General features: G+C 53.9%; 2 protein-coding genes across 4 annotated transcripts in view; both read left to right on the forward strand.

Moving 5' to 3' along the window:
- The window catches only part of PACS1 (phosphofurin acidic cluster sorting protein 1), a 90,407-nt gene extending 88,470 nt beyond the window's left edge, over positions 1-1,937 (forward strand). For all 3 annotated transcript variants that reach the window (XM_020968095.2, XM_020968096.2, XM_078148414.1), the window contains exons 23-24: positions 404-523; positions 761-1,937. In XM_020968095.2, coding sequence (XP_020823754.1) covers positions 404-523; positions 761-876 — 236 coding nt within the window. In that variant the 3' untranslated portion in view covers positions 877-1,937. The remainder of the gene's footprint in view (positions 1-403; positions 524-760) is intronic.
- A 13,154-nt stretch (positions 1,938-15,091) lies between these two features.
- On the forward strand, positions 15,092-21,570 carry KLC2 (kinesin light chain 2). The gene is made up of 16 exons (XM_020968274.2): positions 15,092-15,199; positions 16,012-16,282; positions 16,412-16,642; positions 16,839-16,908; positions 17,147-17,369; positions 17,995-18,082; positions 18,184-18,285; positions 18,397-18,570; positions 18,696-18,795; positions 18,891-18,940; positions 19,037-19,104; positions 19,269-19,377; positions 19,467-19,622; positions 19,721-19,845; positions 19,953-20,010; positions 20,474-21,570. Exons 2-16 carry the CDS (start codon positions 16,043-16,045, stop codon positions 20,555-20,557), a joined length of 1,878 nt encoding a protein of 625 aa, XP_020823933.1. The 5' UTR covers positions 15,092-15,199; positions 16,012-16,042; the 3' UTR covers positions 20,558-21,570.
- The last annotated feature ends 309 nt before the right edge of the window (positions 21,571-21,879 follow it).

Below are 21,879 nucleotides of genomic sequence, written 5' to 3' on the forward strand. Positions count from 1 at the left end.
AATTGACAAGACTAGCTTGACCCTCAGGGCACATTATGCCAGTGCCTGCCATGGGGCCTCGGGTTCTAGGTCCCTCGAGTTGAGAGACAAAGCAGGACAGCACGCACGTGCGCGCTGGGGCGGTGAGCCCAGCGGGGGCAGGGGGGCCCTGAGCCATAGCTCACCCGTGCTGGGAGGGAGGCTGGGCCCTCCTGAGCCTCAATCCCTCCTGTTCATCTCTCTCTTTCCTCGCTGCCCCGCCCGCCTCTGGGGCTGCAGGACAGCATTCTTTCCCTCGGTGTTCCTGGAATGCCCGTGCCCTCCATCTCCTCGCGGGGGACCTTGGGCATCGGAGAAAAGGGGGAGGGCGGGGCAGGGCGGGGGTGGCTGTGCCAGCGGCCCTGATGGGTGGCACGCTTGGCAGTGCCCACTATCTTCCTGAGCAAGAAGCCTCGAGAGAAGGAGGTGGATTCTAAGAGCCAGGTCATCGAGGGCATCAGCCGCCTCATCTGCTCAGCCAAGCAGCAGCAGACCACGTTGAGGGGTGAGGAGGAGCGGGGGGATGGGCCCAGGGCAACTGAGTGCCCGCGTCCTTGCCACCCCGAGTGCCCACATCCTTGCCCCCTCGAGTGCCCATGTCCTTGCCCCCCCAAGTGCCCACGTCCTTGCCCACCCAAGTGTGCATGTCCTTGCCCCCATCTCCACCTCTCCACGTGCCTGCGGCCCCCTCCTCCCTCTCCCACCCAGTGCCCACGATCTCATCCCCATCTCCTGCCTTCAGTGTCCATTGACGGCGTGGAGTGGAGTGACATCAAGTTTTTCCAGCTGGCTGCTCAGTGGCCCACCCACGTCAAGCATTTCCCAGTGGGCCTGTTCAGTGGTAGCAAGTCCACCTGACCGCCCCGCTGCCTGGCCGAGGACTCCGCCGTTCTCCCTCGTGTCATCTGCTGGTCTGGGTACCTCCTGGGGGAGGGGGATGCCAGCAGGCCTGGGGCCTGAGGGACACTGCCACTGGGGAAGCTGGTCACTCCCCCCTCCCCTGTACCTCTCCTCCCCACCTCCTCACTTGGGCCTTGAGCCTCATCACTGGAATTTAAGCCAACTCTTCCAAGGGAGCCCCACCCCCCAGCCCCTGGAGCCCAAGTCCACCCAGGGGACAAAGCGTCGCTGGCCGCTGCCTCTCTGCATTTAGGCCCCTGTCTCCCAAAGTTTCTTGTCCCCCTCCTTCCAGGCTACAGTCACCTGTGAGTACCCAGCGGTTTGTCAGGAGTTAGTCACTGCCGTCCCCTTCCCACAAATGTCATCTCTGCCTCAAGTCAACTTGGCTTTCCCCAGGGAGGCCCAAGGTCAGCCTGAGCCCACTGGGATGGAGGCAGGAAGGGTGGCTGTGCCTGCCCATCTCCTGCCCCCCTCCCCCAGGCCCTGCCCAGCATCCCCAGAAGTGTCATGTTGTGCGTGTGTCCTTGAGCGCTTATTGGCTTCTATCTCCCATGACCCACCCTGCCCACCCATGTACTCCAGGCCCTGTGCACTCCGGCTCCTCCAGCACTCCATCTGCCCACCTTGCAGCTGTGTTTTCTCCCCTCCTCCCTCTGTGAGCTTCCCGCCCTAATGGGGCCGAAACCCTGCCAGGATCCCTCCCCTCCAGCCTCATTCTCTCCTCCTCCTCATGGACACAGATGTCTGAGCCCTGGCTTCCCCCTCCCCTACCCCAAACTCGGGGGATTTTAACGCAGCTCAGTCCTCCGGTGTTCTGTCCACTGAGGTCCTCTTCCCTGCCCCAGAGGTTTGGACAGAACTTTGTTCTGAAAGGTGTCATCCTAGCTCAGCTTCCTGTCCTGTGACTCAGTCCGGCTGTCCAAAGTACCTTGCCTGGGCTCAGCTGTCCTCATGGCTGGGGCCATGGTATGGGGGGAGTTGCTGTTGGATTTTTCATTCAATAAACTGGTGATTTCTTACCAGCTGCCTAGGATCATGTGTGTCTCCTCTGCTGGCTCTACCCCTTAGCTAAAAGGCAAAAGAATGACTTCCTTATTCGGGGGAAGTGAGGATGTGGGAAGAGACAGCTGCTTCTCTGCCAGGCCCCGCACTTTGCTGCCCTGACACCCACTCTTGTTCCGCATTCATGACCCAAAGCAGTGGTGGCTCCACGTTTGGGCCCACGAGCAGCTGCTTCGTCCCAGCTTGCCACTCTACGTCATCCGTCCCCCTCCACCCCAGGAATGTCTGGAGGGCCCAGGGCCAAGGCAGAGACTACAGTGATCCTCCCAGCGTCCACTTCTTACACGGATGTCCCCCTGCCCTGCCCCACCTCCGCACACAGGGAGGCCTGGGTGCAGCAAAGGTTCAAGGTAGCAGCTCTGTAGACCCCAGGGGTGGAGGCCAGGAAAATGCTCGTCATCCCAGGGCCCAGCTCCTGGAGTTCAGGGCCAGAGGAGAGCAGGAAGCCTGCAGGGCCCAGCCTCTTCCCTCATCACACTGGGCCCCAAGCCTGTCTGCTGTTCTTCCTACGGCCCTAAGGCCAGGACTTTTGTCTCAGAAGTTTTGAGAGGCTGTTAGGGGTGTGGGGCCCGGTGTCAAGAGCCAGGGTCAGGAAGCCTGCTGGTGAGCTGCGTTCTGTTCTCAGTCTACTCATGCCTGGCCCTGAGATTTACCTCGCTGGGTTCTCTGCCTGTGGCCTCTGGACTTCGCTAGTGTCTAGTCGAGTGGGAAGGAGGGGGTTCCCTTTCACCCCAACCTCTCCTTGGTCCCTTCTGTGCAGCACTGGATTTCAGAGTCCCTACACATTCACTGATCTCCACCCCATTTCTCATTTTTTTCTTTTTTTTCTCCACTTGATAGTATTTAATTTTTTCAAGTTACATGTAAAGATAGTTTTCAGTATTCACTTTTATAAGATTTTGAGTTCCAAATTTTTTTTCTCTCTCCCTCCCCCCTCTCCAAGATGGCAAGCAATCTGATATAGGCTATACATGTACAATCCTATTAAACATTTCCACATTGGTCATGTTGTAAAGAAGAATTAGCACCAAAGGGAAAAGCCACAAGAAAGAAGAAAAAAAGAGAGCAAACAGCATGCTTCCATCTGCATTCAGACTCCATTGTTCTTTCTCTGGATGAGGACAGCATTTTCCGTCATCAGTCTTTTGGAGTTGTCTTAGGTCATTGCATAGCTAAGAAGAGTTGAGTCCTTCAAAGTTGGTCATCATACAATGTGGCTGTTACTGTGTACAATGTTCTGGTTCTGCTCACTTCACTCAGCATCAGTTCATGTCTTTCCACTTTCCACCCCACTTCTAATGGGATCCACATGGAAACCAGAAGAACTCTGGCCAAAGGAAGGAGGACTTTGCATGTGGTCAGCGTACGTAAGATTGTCAGGGACCCCCCCAAACATAGAGCAGTGACCAGACAAGGGCCAGGTGATGTCTTTGGACATATATGCTGTCATTGGAGTACAGAAGAGGGCAGGGATGACTGAACCCCAAAACTGCTCAGCAAAGACCTCGGTGTGACCCCAGACTCGACAGCTCCCATTTCTGTGACCCTGGCCAAGTCACCCTGCAGATGAATGAATGCGTGTATGATCATTTAATAAGCATTTCCTTAGGGCACAGCAACAAAGCAGGTGACAGTACATCTTCATTTCCATCAATTTTCCATCATTTCCATCTCAGCATGATGTTGAAACACTTGACGTGCTGGAAGCAAGACTAGTGGTTTGGGGGGGCTTCCTGCCCGTCAGTGTCAGTTGGTGGCTTGTGTCCATGGCAAGGATAATAATAGCCAGAACTCATATAGGGCTTGCTGTGTGCCCAGGACCGTGCTAACTGCTTTACGATGATTGTCTTTCTCAATCCTCACAACCACCTTGGGAGAGAGGTGTCATCATCACCCCATGCGACGGCTGGGGTCTTCCCACTCTTATTCCCCCTCCAGGATCCCTGGGAGCAGGCACAAAGTCAGCCCAGCAGCCAGGGCTTTGCAGACACCTTCTGTGGATACTTTGGGGTGGTGCTGTTTGGGGGCTCTTAACCTCTTACAGATGTGACTGAAACACCACGATTCCCAGGGCACTCAGCAGCTCCCTACTGTCTGTACAATTAAGTCTTAACCCTAACCCTAAATCCAACCCCACCCTACTTGACCAATCCCATTTCATCTCGCACTGTTCTTACCCATATCTCCATCCAGGCCCATCTCCTTTTCTCTTGCACACACTCATTCTTGCCCCCAAATCTTTGTCAGAGATAGCCTTCTTTCTGCCACCAGTAGTCTACTACCTCACACTCAAAGCCTAAGCTCATTTCCCATCTCCTAGAACCTTAAGAGTTAGACACTCAAGTCTAGTAGCGTGTGATTGTTAAGTCCAGTCGGCATCTTCTGGCACTTGGTAAGACTCAATATTCCAGTTGACTTCTCTGTTGTTCCCAAAGGCTTTCTTCCATGGCCCAGGTCTTAAGAAGCTCTGATGGTTTCTACTTAGCTGAAAAGGTTCTGGGTATGGGTCTTAAGGCATAAAGAAGCTCTCCACCATTTGGCTGTCCACTAAGCGGACTGGTAACCCATAGAGCAGAGTAAAAACAAAATGGTCCCCAGTCCTGAGGGACCCTCTTCCCTTTCATGGGTGAATCACTAAATTAAAGGCTTTATTAAGTGCTAATGACATGCAACTCTACAGCCTGCTGTATGCAAATAGCACTTACTATGTAGGAATGGATTAAATGCTTACCATGTACTATTTGTATCCCTTGTGCTAAGCACAAATAGAAAAGCAATAGAAAAATCCTTGCTCTCAAGCTGTCGTTTTAATGGGGGAGACATCACAAGAGGGTAGAGGGTGACGGGGCCAGGGAAAGGGAGCAGAGATGTGCTAAGAGCCCCAGGCATGAGGTCATACCCTTAATTCGATGTCCTTATCTAAAGGCCAAAATGACGTTGTGGGGTATAAAAAGCAGAAGACCAAAAGCACCTTGTTGGCTCAATGGAAGGATGGCTTCCAGGGTCTCCTCAAGAGAGACAGGTTTTCTTATGCAGTGTTCCACATTGTCCCTAATCAGACCATCACAAAGATAATTGTTGCTTGCAAAGGACTGAGCCTTTAAGGACAGGGCAGAAAATGTCAAGAGAATTCCATTAGACCCTCCATTGTGTTTTGAGTGACTTCAAAGGAAAGGTGGACGTAGCCAAGGATGTCAAAAAAGATGTTGGAAAATATGGCTCATTCAAACAGGCAACACCTTAAGAAAAGAGGCTGAAATGGAGGGAAAGTGGGCAGGGACTCTGAGCCTACAGGCAACGTGGACATTCCTGCCATAGCTGTGTGACCGTTATCTGTGTCCCAAATGTGGGCCAGTCTCCCTCCCAGGGGAGAACGCAAAGGAACTGGAGAAACAGCTCCCCACACTCCAGGCTGTAGGGAGGAGGATGAACTCCATAAAGGAGACAGGAGGGGGACTTTATTGAAAAGAGTTTGAAGTCAGGGAGACATGGAAGCTTCACACTTCTATGTAATAAGTACTTTATTCCAAAAAAGAATCAGAAAGTGTTGAATGTGTTTGTTGAGTTGTTTTTCAGTCTGTCTGGCTCTTCGTGACCCCATTTCAGGTTTTCTTAGCAAAGATTCACTGGAGTGATTCACTGTTGCCCTTTCATTCTCCAGCTCATTTTATGGATGAGGAAAGTGAGACAAGCAGGATTACATGACTTGCCCAAAGTCACACAGCTAGTAAGTGTCTGAGGCCATATTTGAACTGAGGAAAATAAGTCTTCCCGACTTGAGGCCTGTGCTCCATATAGCACCAAAAAATGAAACTGATGATTTCTAAGAGACCCTAAATGAAGGGTTACCAATGGGAGGGTCACTTCCAAATCAGCTGTCCATAAACATTAATTTCATTCGTTGCCTTTTTAGAACAAAGTTCAAAGCCAAAGTAGAAGAAAATAAAAGATTAGAAAGTGGAAATAGGCAAACCTGAGACATCTAAACATACCGTTGATGCTAAAAATAGGAGATACTGCTGCTGAAGGACTGTTTACAATGCCTGTGGGGTTTAACTGTTCTCTGCCTCTTTGGTAACTTCTAGTAACTTTGCTCTGCCTCTGCTCCCAGTTTCCGTGGAAGAAGAGGGAAGGAAAGAGGTGGCTTGGAGGGGTTTGACTACTGAAGTAGGTCAGCGGTTGAGTTTAAGGAAACCTTTGGCAAAATGTGTGGGGGGAAATGTAACACTTGCCAGATCCAGATGCTGGTTCAGAGTCTCCTAGATTATAAATGATGCAGGATAAGGGAAGATTTAGGAGGCTAAAGGATTAAGGAGGGGGAGTGAATCCAACCTGAAGAGAGATACTGCAGAAAGGGAGGGAGAAAGGAGCTGGTAAGATAAAGAAAAGGCTGGGCAGACAATGAGAGAATTCCCTTCATACAGGCAACACCTTAAGAAAAGAGGCTGAAATGGAGGGAAAGAGGGCAGGGACCATGGACGTTCCTGTCATAGCTGTGTGACCGTTATCTGTGTTCCAAGTGTGGGCTGATCTCCCACACAAAAGAACTGGAGAAACAGCTCCCCACACTCCTGGTTGTAGGGAGGATGAAGAACTCCAAGAAGGAAACAGAAGGGAGGGCTTTATTGGGCAGGGGGGAGGGGACCTGGGGGAGGAGAGGAGTCTCGGCACTTCTCAGAATGATGGAGGGTGGAAACATGCAACAAAGAGAAGAGAAAAGCAAAGGAGAGCTGTCCTAATGGAGTTTAAAAAAGAATTGGACAAGTGCCCATCAACGAGAGTGGGAGGGAAGGAAAGAAAAGAGAGAGAAAGAAGGGAGGGATAGAGATAGGGGTGGATAGTAACATAGGAGAAAAGAAATCAGATTTGGGGCTTCTTCTAAAGAGGAAAGAAGTGAGTGCCTTGAGAAGGAAGAAGCCTCAGAAGGTCCCCTAAGAGTGATAAAGCAGAGCCACAAAAGCGATCCAATGAGAGGACGCGTAGGAAGGATCTGAGGAAGAAGGGTAGATAGCAATGATTAGTACTGAAGCAGCTATCTGCTGACCTGATAACAACAATAAAAAAGGTCTATTGTTTTCCTGGAGCATGTATCCAAGATGTGACAACAGCCCTCCCAAGACTTATCAGAACAGATGACAAAAGGTGACTGCTGGTCATTCACAAGAGCAGGAGTGACCTAAAAAGTCATGCCAGCCGTGTTGAAGACTTGGGTGAGAAGGTGAATACAGGGCTGTGCCCTCCTCATCATTGCACTTGGAAGGCAAGAGATGCAGAAGAGGAAAGCTAACTTAGGCTAAGAAGGTGGTGTCTAAGAATGGGATTTGGACTTCTGGATCAAAGGTTACAATAGAGGGTTGACAGATGCCTGGCCGGAGATGGAGTATACCTAACCAAGGCTGGTAAGAAAGTATTTGCCAGATATCAGACAAAGCTAATCAAAAGGGCTTTAAACTGAAGGGGACGAGACAAAGCCAAGCTGTCAATATATATCCTTGAAAGTTAGATGCCACAAAGAACAGTCATGATGAACAAAGAACAGCGGTTGAGAATTCATCCAGAAATTCACAGGAGACAAAATCTAACAAAGAAACCAGTGGTAAAACCCAGGTCCTGAAGTGTCTATACACGTGTGCCCGAAGTTTAGATAACAAACAAGAAACTGGCGGTCCTAATGCATGGGGGCAAATTCAACCTCATAGGTGTCACTGGGAATTGGTGGGACGAAATGCATTACTAGGTTATGGGTCTGTGTGGTTATACTATATTCAAAAGAAACAGGACAAGTACCAGGGGGAGGGGGTAACATTTTGTATGAAGAAGGTATATTCATGTAAGAAATCCGGGAGCCAGAAGCAGAAGCATGGCAGAATTGGGGTGAAGATCAAAGGAAAAATAAAGACAAGGGATTTTGTCACTGGAATATACTATAGACATATATACTATTGGAATGTACTATAGACAGGGACAGACCATTCCATCCTAGCATTTGTGATAAAGGAGAGGAGATCTGGGCATAGTCTGACATGAACCCTATATTTTGAGAAAGCAGATTTCAAGAAGTTCTTCTAAGGAGAGGAGAGGATTTTGGGGTATGGAGGTACATGCCCCCATTGTTTGAGCTCTGGAGTTCTGAGCTGCAGCAGACTAAGCCAATCTGGTGTCCACACTAAGTCTGGCACCAGGAGTTTCCAGGAGCCGGGGCGGGGGGAGGACAGGCAGGGAACAGCCACCAGTCTGCCTTAGGAGGACCGAACTGGCCCACGTTGGAAATAGAGCAATTCAAAGCCCCATGCTGATGAAAGGAAGAAAGAGGGAAGGAGGACAGAAGGAAGAGAAGATCCGATGAACTGAAATGTTTCAGGGCAGGTCAACCCAGGAGGGGTGGGAGCTGCTAAAGAGTGAAATTCCAAGATATGAATTTGCCTGAAGAGACCGATGTGGATGCACAGGAAACATTTTATTTATGTACGCACATATGCATATCTATACACACATGTACACATGCGTATTGTTTGTGCATATATACGTGCGTATGCACAGAAGATAGAAACAAACTAACAACCACCAGAAGGCTGTTGTGGGGTTGTTGGGTTATTTTGCTTTTTTAGTTATGTTGACAGAAAAAGAAGATTCAAAGAAGGGGCAGGTTGTTTGCTTGAGGTCGGTGAATTGAAAACTGACAACACAAAGCAGAACACCTTGATTTGGGGGTTTCTGTTTTCTCTGCAAACGAGAGTGACTTTTCCATTGGAAATGACTGAACCAAAATGTCTAGCATGGGGTCGATCCCCAAGATAAATCAGGGCTCTCTGCCTTCTCTCCTCCTGTGTCCCAACCAAGGCCAGCCCAACAATCAGTCCCATCTCATCCTGTCTCCTCCAACAGATAGCCCCCATGGCATCCCCTTCTTTTCCATCTCTCTCTGCCTGCGGGCTGCTTCCCTGTCTCCAAACATGCTCGGGTCTCCCCAATCCTGAAAAAATACCTTCACCTCAACCTTCCATCTCCCGATAACTATCATCCCTATGTCTCTTCTGCCCTTTGTGGCTTAACTCTTCAAGAAGGCCATCTACACTGGGTGCCCCCACTGTCTCTCTTCTCTACTAAACCCGTTGCAGTCTGGCTTCCGACCTTATCATTCCACCAAAACTGCTCTCCCTAAAGTTACTGATGACCTCTTAGTGGCCAAATCTAATAGCCTTTTCTCAATCCTCATTCTCCTTGACCTCTCTGCAGCCTTGGGAGCTGCTCTCTCTTCCTGGATACTCTCTTGCTAGGTTTTTCAGCCATTCTTCTCAGCCTTCTTTGCCAGATCCTTCTCCAGATCACTTCCTCTGACCATAGATGTCCCTCTGGGCTATGTCCTGGGCCCTCTTCTCCTCTCCCTCTATACTGCTTCACTTGGTGATCTTGTCAGCACCCATGGATTTAGTGATTCTGTGCTGATGATTCTCAAATCTACCTCTCCTGCCCCAATCTCTCAACTGACCTCCAATCTCATATCTCCAGCTGCCTTTCAGACATCTCAAACATGTCCAGCATACATCTTAAATCTAATATGTCCAAAAACAGAACTCATGATCTGCCCTAAAACCTCCCCATTCCTATCTTCCCTCTCACCGTAGAGGACAACACCCTCTTCCCAGTCTCTCAGTCTCAAAACCTAGGAGTTGCCCAGGATTTCTCATGATCTCTTGCTCCCCACGTCCAATATGGTGCAAAGACTTGTTGATTTCACCTTTGCAACATCTCTCAAATACACTCCCTTCTCTCCTCTGACACTGCTCCCACCTGGTGCAGACACTCATCACCTCAATATCTCAATAGCTTAGGGGTGGGTCTGCCTGCCTTGATTCTCTCCCCAGTCCAGTCCATCCTTGGCGCCGAAGGGATTTTCCTAAAAAGCATGTCCAATCACGTCACCCCTCCCCCTTACTCAGTAAACTCCAGTGTCTCCCTGTTGCTTCCAAGATCTAATACAAAATCCTCTGGTTGGCATTCAAAGCCTTTCATCACTGACTCCCTCCTACCTTTCCAGTCTTCTTCTACCTTACTCCCTGACACCTGCTCTTTCATCCAGGAATGCCAACACCTTTTATGTCTCTTCTAGTGGAGAAGAGGGAGAGATGTGGATTGCATGAGAATTCACTCATAAGGACTTAGAATCTGTTGGATGGTGAGCCTCAAAAAACAGTAGTTAATGGCTCTGTGTCAATGTGGCATGAGGTCGCCAGCGGAGTAACCCAGGGATCTTGTGCTGTTTAATGTTTCTATCCAAGATTTGGATGGAGGCATAGATGGTATAATCATCCCATGTTCAGATGACATCAAGCTAAGTACACTGGATGACAAAGCCGAGATCTGAAGACATTTTGAACATTAGGTTGACTCTAAGAAGATGAAATTTAATAGAGATAAATACAGAGTCTTGCATTTGGATTAAAAAAAAATCAACTTTAAAAGCATAAGATGGAGGAGGCAGGGTTGGACAGCAGTTGTTCTGAAAAAGATCTGGGGCCTTGGTGGACTGTAAGCTCAATAGGATTCAGTACTGGGATTGAGCAGCCAAGAAGGCTCATGGGGTGACCTTGGGTTGCACTAAGAAGTCCATGCTTCCCGTGAAGCAGGCAGTGATTGTCCCCCTGTCTTCTGCCATCACCTGACCTCATCCAGAGTAAACAGTTCAGCTCTTGCTATCGCCATTTAGGAAGGACATTAATAAGCTATAGAGTGCCCAGAGGAGGCCACCATGATGGGGGAGGGCAGGAACTAGGAATGTTTAGCTTGGAGAAGACTTCAGGGAGATATGATAGCTGTCAAGTATTTGAAGAGTTGTCACATGGGACAGCAATTAGATTTATTCTAACTTGTTCTGCCCAGAGAGTGGAATTGTGAGGGGAAGTTGAAAAAACGCAACTCTAGGCTTGGCATCAAGAAAAACCTCCTGAGGGAAGCTGTTGAGTGGAATGGGACGCCAAGCAGAAGGTGGGTGACCACTTATCGGGCTTCCTTTCATGGCCGAATTGGACTAGAGGCTGCCGAGGTCCCCTTCACCTCCCTGGTTGTGTGATTCTCTGATTTAAATCAGTCAATACAATGAGGGGCCGAGCAAGCGTCTGGCATGCAGGAAGTGCTTAACAAAGCTTGCCCAGTAGAGTGGCCTGACCTCCAAAGGCATCTAAACACAGGTGGAGAATATGAAGGAGGAGGGTGGAAGATTTGGAGGGCACGAACGCAAGTCTTCGCCGATGAGAGCCTCACTCCGACCAAGTTCATCCACCCGGCTCTCCACGGCAAAGCTGCAGAGGAGGGAAAGAGCGATGGACTTGAAATCGGGGAGAAATGCCTGACGCTCACGTGGCTGTGTGACCCTACCCGAATCACTTAACCCAAGCTCCCCTTCCCCGCTGTTCTCCCTTCTAACCCAGCACCGCTCTCGACTCCCTCGACTTCTCTGTCTTTCCCCATCTCCGGCTGCCTCCTCAAGTGGGGGATGTCTCCACCCCCTGCGGCCCCTCTGATCAGCGAGTCTACATCTAACCTGGCCAGCTCTGCTCTTCACTGAACATTTACACCTTGCCCCTGAGGGGTTCCTCCTTCCCCTCCCTTTTTTTTTTTTGTTGTTGTTGAGGCAATCAGGGTTAAGTGATTTACCCAGGATGACATGGCTTCTTCAGTGTCTGAGGCTGGATTTAGCCTCAGATCCTCCTGACTCCAGGGCTGGTGCTCTGTGAACCATGGCGCCCCCTAGCGGCCTCTCTTTAAATGTTATATTCATTTTTAATTTATGGACTAAAACAAGCATTTCTATAACACAGTATAATTAAAAAAAGCATTGCACATGAAACTGCAAATCTATTATATACAACTTGCTATTCCTTTTAAATATATAATAAAGTTATCATGTAAATGTCTTTTTTCCCCCCCTTTTTTTCCCTCCCCCCTCATCCTGGATATAGCTACCATTAGATACAAATAGGTATAGATACATAAAATTATTCTAGGCATACTTCTATGGATCAGTTATTTCTCTGGATGCAAATGGCATTTTCCTACATGTGTCCTTCATAGTTAATTTTGATATTCATAATGGTGGAACACAATGATGAAAATGGAACAGTCCCTGAAGTCAGGGAGTTTACAGTCTATCAGGGGAGACTTACATATATAAATGCATACAGAATAAATACAACATGGTTTTGGTGGAGGGAAGAACAAGCAGCTAGGGGCATCAAGAAAGAATTCAAGAAGAAGTCTACTCTTGGCTTGAGTCTTGAAAGTAAAGGATTCTAAGAAGGAGAGGTAAGGAGAGCAGGCACTCCAGGCACGGGGACCAGCCAATGCAAAGACCCAGAGGCAGGAGATGGAGTATAGCATAAGAACCAGCATCCAGTCTGGCAACATCTTCGTATGGGAGGGAGAGCGATATCCAGGATGACATAGTCTGGGGCCAGACTGCAGAGGACTTTAAAAGAAAAACAGGTTTTTCTCATTTATCCTAGAGGCCATAGGAGACCCCTTATAGTGTAGAGCGTGGAGAAGTCATATGACCAGATCTGTGCAGAAGGAAGACCCTTCGGGCAGCTTTGTGGAAGATGCTTTGGGGGAGAGAGAGACTAGAGGCAGACTAGAAGAAGGCTAATTAAGAGGCCATTGTATAAGCTAAGATAGTTGTCCTGTGGACAACCAGAAACAGCCAGACATGAGGGACAGCATGTCAGGAGAAACAAGATTTGGGTTCCAACCTAGGAGACCAGAATCAAGGCAATGCCCTACACAGAAATTTGTATTGCTGTTCAGTAGTTCAGTCATGTCTGACTCTTCTTGACCCGGTGGACCATGCCACAAACTAGAAAGTGTCAAATCAGGGTAGGTTGGAAGAAAAAGATAGCTCTATTTTGGATGTATTGAATTTGAGATAGTTACGACAACATCCAATTGGAAATGTCTGACGGGCAGTTGGTGATGCTGCATTGAGGCTCAGGGTGCTGAGATACAGATTTGGGACCTGATGGGGTCTGATGAGGTCACCGAGAAGAGAACTACAGGACGGAGGACCCAGTTAGGAGTCAGGAAGACTCCTCTTCTAGTTTCAGATACTTCCTACCTGTGTGACACCAGGCAAATCACTTCACCCTGCTTGCCTCAGTTTCCTCCTCTGTAAAATGAGCTGAAGAAGGAAATGGTGCACCACTGCAGTATCTTTGCCCAAACAAAAAACCATACGAGGTCACAAAGAGTTGGATACAACTAGACGATATCTCTATTCCCTCCCAACTTCCAAAGTCCTGCTCCAAAGCCTCACCCTGGAATGGTTCTACACTTCCATGGCACAAGGTCAATCCCATTCTTTGACACTTCTAACTTTCAGCTGAGGATCAGCCCAAGCACAAGTGAGGGGCTCACCACTACCAAGTAGGCTCCTAGATGAATTTTTTGACCACGACTACAACCCAGGCAACCAGGAAAAGGACCAAAGAACCCTGGGTCCTGTGACACCACTCAGTGGTGATGGTGCCTCGGTGGGAAAGGGAGGAAGAAGGTGCTGAGGATCCCACAGTTATTAAACTGTAAATATTAACTCAGTCTTCGGCAGGCCAAATATAAGCCATTTAAAGTGAGTCACAGGAGGTGGCTAGGTGTGGGACCTTCCACACTGCTGAGGTCCAATAAGGTGATTGTGTATAGGGGTTTGTGAACCTTAAAAAAACTGTATAAATATTGGATATAGTTATCTTGTTTCATTCTGTTTTATGCGCATATAAGTCTTCTGACCGAGCCCCTAGGGAAAGATCCCAGAACCAGAGGGACCTGAGTGGTGAAGGAACTTTTACAAAGCCAGAACACTGATTGATCCTACCCTGTGCCTGTCGTATTTCTAAATAGTTTGACGCTTAGTAAGTAAGTGTTGATTGACTGGGGCTGAAATAAAACAATGCTGGAGCCATAACTGGAGTAAAAGAGGTCCTCAAGAAGGGTATGAGTGAAAAAGATTCAAACGTCCTTAAAAAGTCATGAAAAACGGAGAAAAGCCCGGGATGGGACTGGACGGAACCAGACGGGGCTGTAGTCAGGGGAGGGAAGGATGGCCTTTGAAACACACTTCTAGGAAGACAGGTAAGAGAGAAAGGCTTCCAAACCAACTCCGAAATTACAGGTCCGTTTGCGTATGGGGTCTGGAAGTGAGCCCTGTGAGGGGCAGGCAAAGGTCATCAGCTGGACATGCTCCACCGGGAGCCTGGGGTAGACGGAGCAAATGAAGCAGGGGCCCCAGGCGTGACGCTGCAAAGCCGTCGGGATCCCCAGAGGAAGGACGAAAGCAGCTCCGGGGACGCCGGCCAGCTTCTGGCACACCTAGGCGATAAGAGGTGGTATGGCTGGTGCGCCGCGCCCCTGCCGTGGTGGGCCAGGTCCCCGTGACCTGGCCGCCTGCATCTGCTGAGAGTCCCGCGGGGCAAGGAAAACCAGCAGGTGCGGCCCCGCCCGGGGCGCTCTCGGGCTTGCTGGTCAACCTCGGGCTTGTTTCCAGGGGCAGCAGCGGTCGGGGAGCTCGTGCGGCCTGTTCTGTGACCAGAGGAGAGGCAGAGCCAGGTAGGGGATGGAGGGATGGGGAGATGGGGGGATGGGGGCATGGAGCGATGGAGGCGATGGAGGGATGGAGGGGATAGGGGATGGAGGGATGGGGAGATGGGGGGATGGGGGCATGGAGGGATGGAGGGGATGGAGGGATGGAGGGGATGGAGGGATGGAGGAGATGGAGGGATGGGGAGATGGGGGATGGGGGATGGAGGGATAGGGAGATGGGGGGATGGGGGATGGAGGGATAGGGAGATGGGGGATGGAGGGATAGGGAGATGGGGGATGGAGGGGTAGGGAGATGGGGGATGGGGGATGGAAGGAAAGAGGGATGGGGGAGTTTGGGGAGTGTAAACACGGCACACCCAAGGGCAGCCCCGCTCTCGCTTCCCAGCAAACCCCACCCTTCCGCTGGGGGTGGGGGGGTGTCGCTCCTCTCCCCCTCCCCCGCTAGCCTTCCCCTTTAAGGCAGCCCCCTCGCACCCTCCCCTCCCCTTTAAGGCCCGCGGCGGCGGCGATCGCGCAGGCGCGGGGGTGGGCGCGGGGGCTGCCGGGAGAAGCGGCGATGGAGCCTGCGCGGGCCGTGTGGGGCAGCTGAGGCCGAGGAGGCCGGCCGGGGCTGGGGCTGGGCTGGGGCGCGCAGGTGAGCCGAGGCAGGGCGGGGCGTCGTTCTGGGGAGAAGACGATGGACCGGGAGCTCACCCCTCCGCCTCGGGCGCCCCCTACGGGATGGGGGGGCTCCCCATGGCCCTCGGCGCCCCTCGGGGACTGTCATGGGGCATCCCTGGGGGCGCGGAGCTCCCCCCCATTACGGGGTACCCCCCAGGAGGAGGGGGAGCTCCGCTCTATTAGGGGGTGCCCTCCAGGAGGAAGGGGAGCCCCGCTATATTACGGGATGGCCCCAAGAGAACGGGGAGCTCGGCTCTATTATGAGGTGCCCCCCAAGAGGAGCCAGAGCTCTCCTCTCTGTCATGGAGCATTCCCAGGGTGAGGGCAAGCTTCCCTCTATTACGGGGTGCCCCCAGGAGAATGGGGAGCTCCCCTCTCTGTCAAGGGGTGCTCCCCGGGGGGGGTCTACAAGGAATAACTCTCCAGACATACTACAAGTTGTGTACAGTTTAGAGGGAAGGGGTGGGGGTGGAGATCGCCCCCCAGAAGGACCTGCATCCCTAGCGGATGGACAAGGCAGGACTCCATACACCCGCCAACAATCGGGGGTCCTCCCCACCACCCAAGGGTGGCCCCTTCCTTGCCCCCTCCCCAGGGTCCCCGGGGTGGGGGCAGAGAAGGGGCCGGTCCCCACTGCAATGCGTCTGGAGAGCGGCAGCTGGAGACGCCCCCTGGAGGCCACTGTAGGAAGTCCCGGCCGAGCTCCAGGCAGGACCCTCACTGGGGGGCAACCCCCCCCCCAGGCTGTCAGAGCCCGAGCATCCTCGTCCTCCCCCCCCCCCGCAGGGGCCTCCTCCCAAATCCAAGCCCTCCAGCCATGGCCACCCTGGTGATGTCCCGGGAGGAGAAGCTGAGTCAGGATGAGATCGTGCTGGGTACCAAGGCAGTCATCCAGGGGCTGGAGACCCTGCGGGGCGAGCACCGGGCCCTGCTGGCCTCCCTGCTGGAGAATGTGGCCGGGCGGGAGGCAGGAGAGGCTGAGCCCGCAACCCAGGAGCGCTCGGGGCTCCTGCGCCGATCCCTGGAAGCCATCGAGCTGGGACTTGGGGAAGCTCAGGTACCGGGGGGTCTGGGAGCAGGAGCATTTGAGGTCTAGGGGAGGCAAGCGTGGGAGAGGGGACCTGGAGTCCTGTCCTCCCACCCCGGCCGCCCCCTTCAGCCTTCTCTCCTGGCCGAGGGGCCATAGGTGATCCTGGCACTGTCAGGCCACCTTGGGGCCGTAGAGTCAGAGAAACAGAAGCTCCGGGCCCAGGTGCGCCGCTTGGTGCAGGAGAACCAGTGGCTCCGGGAGGAGCTGGCCGGGACCCAGCAGAAGCTGCAGCGCAGCGAGCAGGCCGTGGTCCAGCTGGAGGAGGAGAAGCAGCACCTGCTGTTTATGAGCCAGATCCGGAAGCTGGACGAGGACCCTTCTCCCAACGTGAGCCCTGGCCCCAACCTCCTCCGGCTGGGGGGCTTTCCCTGCATCTGACCACCCGGGGTCCTGCCCACCGGTCGTACTCTGGCTGACCCAAGGGATCCCTGGCTCCCCTCGCTCTGCGGGATCCTCTATTTCTTTTCCCCTGTGTGTGATTCTTTTTCTTCTGGTTTCCTGATTCCATCCCTTCCTTCCTCAGGAGGAGAAGGGGGATGTTTCCAAGGATTCTGTGGATGACTTGTTCCCTAACGAGGAGGAACAGAACCCAGGTAGGGAGGTGGGGAGAAGGGGGTCTCTTAACTGTGGGCTCTGTGACTGGTCGGGAGGAAGGTGACCATCTATATGCCTCTCAGAAGGGGGGTGATTGCATATCCTGAGGACCCAGAAGTATGCAACAGATGAAGGAAGCTCCCAGGACTCCCCAGCATGCAGTTGCACTGCCCCAGCCGGTAGACAGCCCTTATTTCTGGGCCCTGGGGCCCCCTCTGACCTCCTGCCTTCCTCCAGCTCAGGGCCCTGGGGGTGGAGATGCTGCTGCCCAGCATGGAGGCTACGAGATTCCCGCCAGGCTAAGGACCTTGCACAATCTGGTGATTCAGTACGCCTCTCAGGGGCGCTATGAGGTAGCTGTGCCCCTCTGTAAGCAAGCCCTGGAGGACCTGGAAAAGACCTCAGGACATGACCACCCCGATGTGGCCACCATGCTGAACATCTTAGCTCTCGTGTATCGGTAAGGGGACGCCTGGAGCTCAGTGCTGAGGGGCACAGGGTGCGGACCTGCAGGCAGGAAGACACACTTAGGAGCTGAGTGACCCTAGGCAAGTCATTTCTCCCTGTGTGCCTCAGTTTCCTCATCTGTGAAACGAGCTAGAGAAGGAAATGGCAAACCCCTCCGGTATCTTTGCCAAAAAAATCCTAAGTGGGGTCACAAAGGGTCAGGCAAGACTGGACAATGATTGAATGAGAAGCAGCCTTGGATTCTGACCCTACTCAGGTGAAGGGAGGGGCCGGTGTGGGGTAATGAGCACCTCCTCCCCACCCCAAGAAAACCTTCACTGATGCCTGAAAGCCCCTCATTAGCCCATCACTCCTCTGAGTTGGCCCTCCTCCCCTTCCCCTGCCCCAAGCCCCTTATGGAAACCGTAAATCTCCTGAAGAAAGGGAGCATGTGTGTGCCCCGACAGCCCGGGCGAGGTCCTGGCTCTAGAACTGGCAGGAGTCTCATTTTACAGATGGGGAGCAGGCAGTCCAGGGAGGGCAGCGACTTAACCGAGGTCCCGCGAGTAGCCGTTGTGCTCTTCTCGGGGTCAGGTGGTCCTTCCCCTGCCCCCCATGCCATCTCTTTGTCCCCTCAGGGATCAGAATAAATACAAAGAAGCCGCCCACCTGCTCAACGATGCCCTGGCCATCCGGGAGAAGACCTTGGGCAAGGACCACCCAGCTGTGAGCAGGCCTGGCCTCCCTGGGCTGGGGGTGGGGGGTGAATGAGGGCCCTCTCTCCCCAGGGCCCTGCAGCTTTCTTCCTTCCTTCGCCCTGGTCCCAGGTGGCAGCTACCTTGAACAACCTGGCAGTCCTGTATGGCAAAAGGGGCAAATACAAGGAAGCAGAGCCCTTGTGTAAGCGAGCCCTGGAGATCCGAGAGAAGGTAGAGCCCGCTGGGCCCGTTTCCCCCCGGGGGCTGTAGGAGCAGTGGGGCGGCCGGGGTGGCGGCTGCTGGGTCAGAGCACAAGCGAAGGGAGCGTCCACCTGCTCCTAGGTGCTGGGCAGATTCCACCCGGACGTGGCCAAGCAGCTGAATAACCTGGCCCTGCTGTGCCAGAACCAGGGCAAGGCCGAGGAGGTGGAGTACTACTACCGGCGTGCTCTGGAGATCTACGAGGCCCGGCTGGGCCCAGACGACCCCAATGTGGCCAAGACCAAGAACAACCTGGTGCCTGCGCCGAGGGAGGCCTGGGAGGGGGAGGCCCTGGAGGGGGGGAGGTCCCGGGGGGGGCAGGGCCGGGCTGGTGGCTAGGCCAGAGCCTTCACTGTCCCCCTCGTCTCCCCCTTCCTCAGGCCTCTTGCTACCTGAAGCAGGGCAAGTACCAAGACGCAGAAACCCTGTATAAAGAGATCCTGACTCGTGCCCATGAGAAGGAGTTCGGCTCAGTCAATGGCAAGTGCTCCCCTGCCCCCCCCCCCCCAGCCCCCTGCCCTTGGCCAGGCTGGGCTCCAGGCCCTGTGACAGCCCCTCCTTTCTGTCTCCCCCAGGAGACAACAAGCCTATCTGGATGCACGCCGAAGAGCGGGAGGAGAGCAAGGTATGGGGGGCAGAGACCAGGGCTCAGCCCTCTTACGGCGGGGCTCGGCCTCAGCCCTTTCCCTTCCTGCGACTTGACTTTTCTCCTCCCCCTCAGGATAAGCGTCGGGACACCACTCCCTATGGAGAATACGGTGGCTGGTACAAGGCTTGTAAAGTGGACAGGTGAGAGAGGCTGAGCTGGGGAGTCTCAGGGGCTGAGGGCCTTGGGGCTGGGGAGTCTCAGGAGCTGGGGGCCTTAGGGGCTGCGGGGCCTCAGAGGCTGCGGGCCTTGGGGCTGGTGAGCAGAGGCCGCGAGGGCCCCTGGGTCATGCTGCCTCGTCCCCCAGCCCCACGGTGAACACCACGCTGCGGAGCCTCGGGGCTCTCTACCGCCGGCAAGGGAAGATGGAGGCGGCTCACACGCTGGAGGACTGTGCCAGCCGCAGTCGGAAGCAGGTTGGCATGGGACCTGGAAGGCCAAGGCAGGAGGGGTCAGGGAACTTCTCCGCTTCACCTCTACCTCAACCCTCTCCTCCTGCAACCAGGGCCTGGATGCCGTGAGCCAGACCAAGGTTGTGGAGCTGCTGAAAGATGGCAGCGGGCGAGGGGAGCGCCGGAGTGGCCGAGAGGGCGTTGGAGGCACGGGATCTCAGGCTGACCCACAGCCTGAGGATTCGGGGCCTGCAGCCGAGTGGGCCGGGGTGAGGGGGCCATTGAGAGTCGGTCGGGGGTGGGGGAAGGGGTGGCGGGGAGGGGGCAGCAGGGTGGAAAGCAGCGTGGCTGGCTCCTCTGCCCCCAGGATGGCAGCGGTGCTCTCCGGAGAAGCGGCTCCTTTGGGAAGCTTCGCGATGCCTTGAGGCGCAGCAGTGAGATGCTGGTGAAGAAGCTGCAGGGGGGCGGACCCCAAGAGCCTCCCAACCCTCGGTGAGAGCCCCGCCCTCCCTGGCCCCCAGTCTGGCCTCCCTCTGGCTTTCAAATTCTCCAAGCTGCCTTCCCCTAGGAAATGTCAGCTCCTTCTCTCCCTCCTGCAGGATGAAGCGAGCCAGTTCCCTTAACTTCCTGCACAAGAGCACAGAAGAGGCCATCCAGGTACGGAGAGCCGGGGAGGACCCAGCACCCCTCCCCTCCCAGACTGTAGGTGCTCCCTCCCCCTTGGGACCATTTTGTGAACAGAACCTAAGCTTCCTGAGGGCAGACAGTATCTCTGCAGCCAGCATAGGGTGCCAGGAACCGTGGGTGTGGCTCAGGGACCCTGGGTAGGTGGTCTCCCTGCCCACTTTTCTGGCTGATTCTCAGAGCCTGGTGCCAGTCTGAGTTGCCTGCAGGAGAGGCCGTGGCCGGCACCGCCCCCACCCAATAAATGCCTCTCCAGACCAAAGGCCAAAGGCCTTTCTGGCAGGACCTCTGTCAGGCATCCCCGGGGGGCAGGGCCTCTTGGAATTTCACCAGACTTGTGGTGGTTCCCACGTGCAAAGACCCCCTGACCCCTGCGTCCCAGGATGTGAGGATGAGGCAGGTGGACCTTTCTCTAACCCTCCCTGTTTGCCCACAGCCCGGCGACACCAACCTGTCCGACAGCCGCACGCTCAGCTCCAGCTCCCTTGACCTCTCTCGACGGAGCTCTCTCCTTGGCTAAGAGGGAGGGGTGGGAGGGCCTGGGCCCTCCTTGACTCCTCGTCATCTCCCGCAGGGACGGCAGGCGCAGGGGGCCACCTGATCCTCAGCCTCGCTCCCGCCCTGCGTAGGCCACCCTTCCCCCAAATGCTGTTTCCCACAGGTCCCCTCCCTCAGTGTTTTTTGTTTGATCTCAGGGTAACCTCTCCCCCTGTCATTTCAGGCTTAGCAGCTCAAAGCTTATTCCCCTCCCGGTCTAGCACTGTTAGTCACAAAACCGAGAAGCGTCACATTGGTGACAGTGCAGAGAGGAGCCAGGATTCCCCCCGCCCTTGTATTTATTTCCCTCTTCCCTTCCTCCCAGTGGGAGCCAGGAAGGTGAAAAGCGGGTGCCTGGCAGAGCTTCCCAGAGCAGGCTGGGCCACCTGGCCTTGGAGAAAGAGAATACCACCAGGCCTCCCTCTCCTCCCTTACCCAGGCCTCCGCTTCTGTATATAGAGAAATAAGTTATTGGCCACTCCCTTCCCCACTGCCTGTCCGTGGTACCTCCTCTAGCCCTTTCCCTGTCCAGGGATGCCACCCAGGCCTTAACCCCTTGCAGACAAGGTCTTGGACGCACACAAGTGCAGAAATATGCCCAAATGATGGAGCCTGCCTTCTCACCCCCTGAAACCCCATTAGTGTAGGATGGAAGGGCCATGCCCCCTACGGTACCTTCTCGTCTACAGTAGCTGACACCGTCTTCACTTTTCTCATCTTTGTTCCTTCCGGGGCATGGTGCCTGGGCCTAAAGCACTCCCTTTGAGCCACATTCCAGGGACTTCCGAAACCCTTCCCTGCCGCCCCCTCCCTCCCAAGGTACCGCCCGCTGAGCCATTCCTGGGGCTCCTACTGCTCCCAGTTCTCCCCTCCAGACTCTGAGGGAGGGGGCTGCACTCCTCTCCCGGAGCTGGGAGGGGGCAGGGTTGGGGTGGGCTGGGGAACCCATTTGCTTTGTTCAGATGTTGCTGTAGAAATAAAGCCAGTTTGAATCCCGATGAGTCCAGTCTGTCGATGGAAGCTGTGCAGCCTTCCCATCCCTCGTGTTGGGGTTGGGGTGGGAGAGTGCTCCAAACTGCTGGGGAGAGGAGCGAGGAGAAGGGGGGGCTCAGGGGCTCACCCTGCCTACCATGAGGGCAGGCAGGATGCGCACCAATAAATATGGAAGAATGGCCTCAAGCCCCTCCCTCATTTTAATAGAAGAAACTGAGGGCCAGAGACGATGTTAGGTGACCTGTTCAAGGGTACACAGCTACTAAGGGGTAGAGCAGGTGATGTGTAGACGTAGGCTATAGGTGTAATGAT

The sequence above is a fragment of the Phascolarctos cinereus genome, unplaced genomic scaffold, assembly GCF_003287225.1.
Source record: "Phascolarctos cinereus isolate Bilbo 61053 unplaced genomic scaffold, phaCin_HiC Scaffold_9;HRSCAF=440, whole genome shotgun sequence".
NCBI classification, from domain to species: Eukaryota; Metazoa; Chordata; class Mammalia; order Diprotodontia; family Phascolarctidae; genus Phascolarctos; species Phascolarctos cinereus.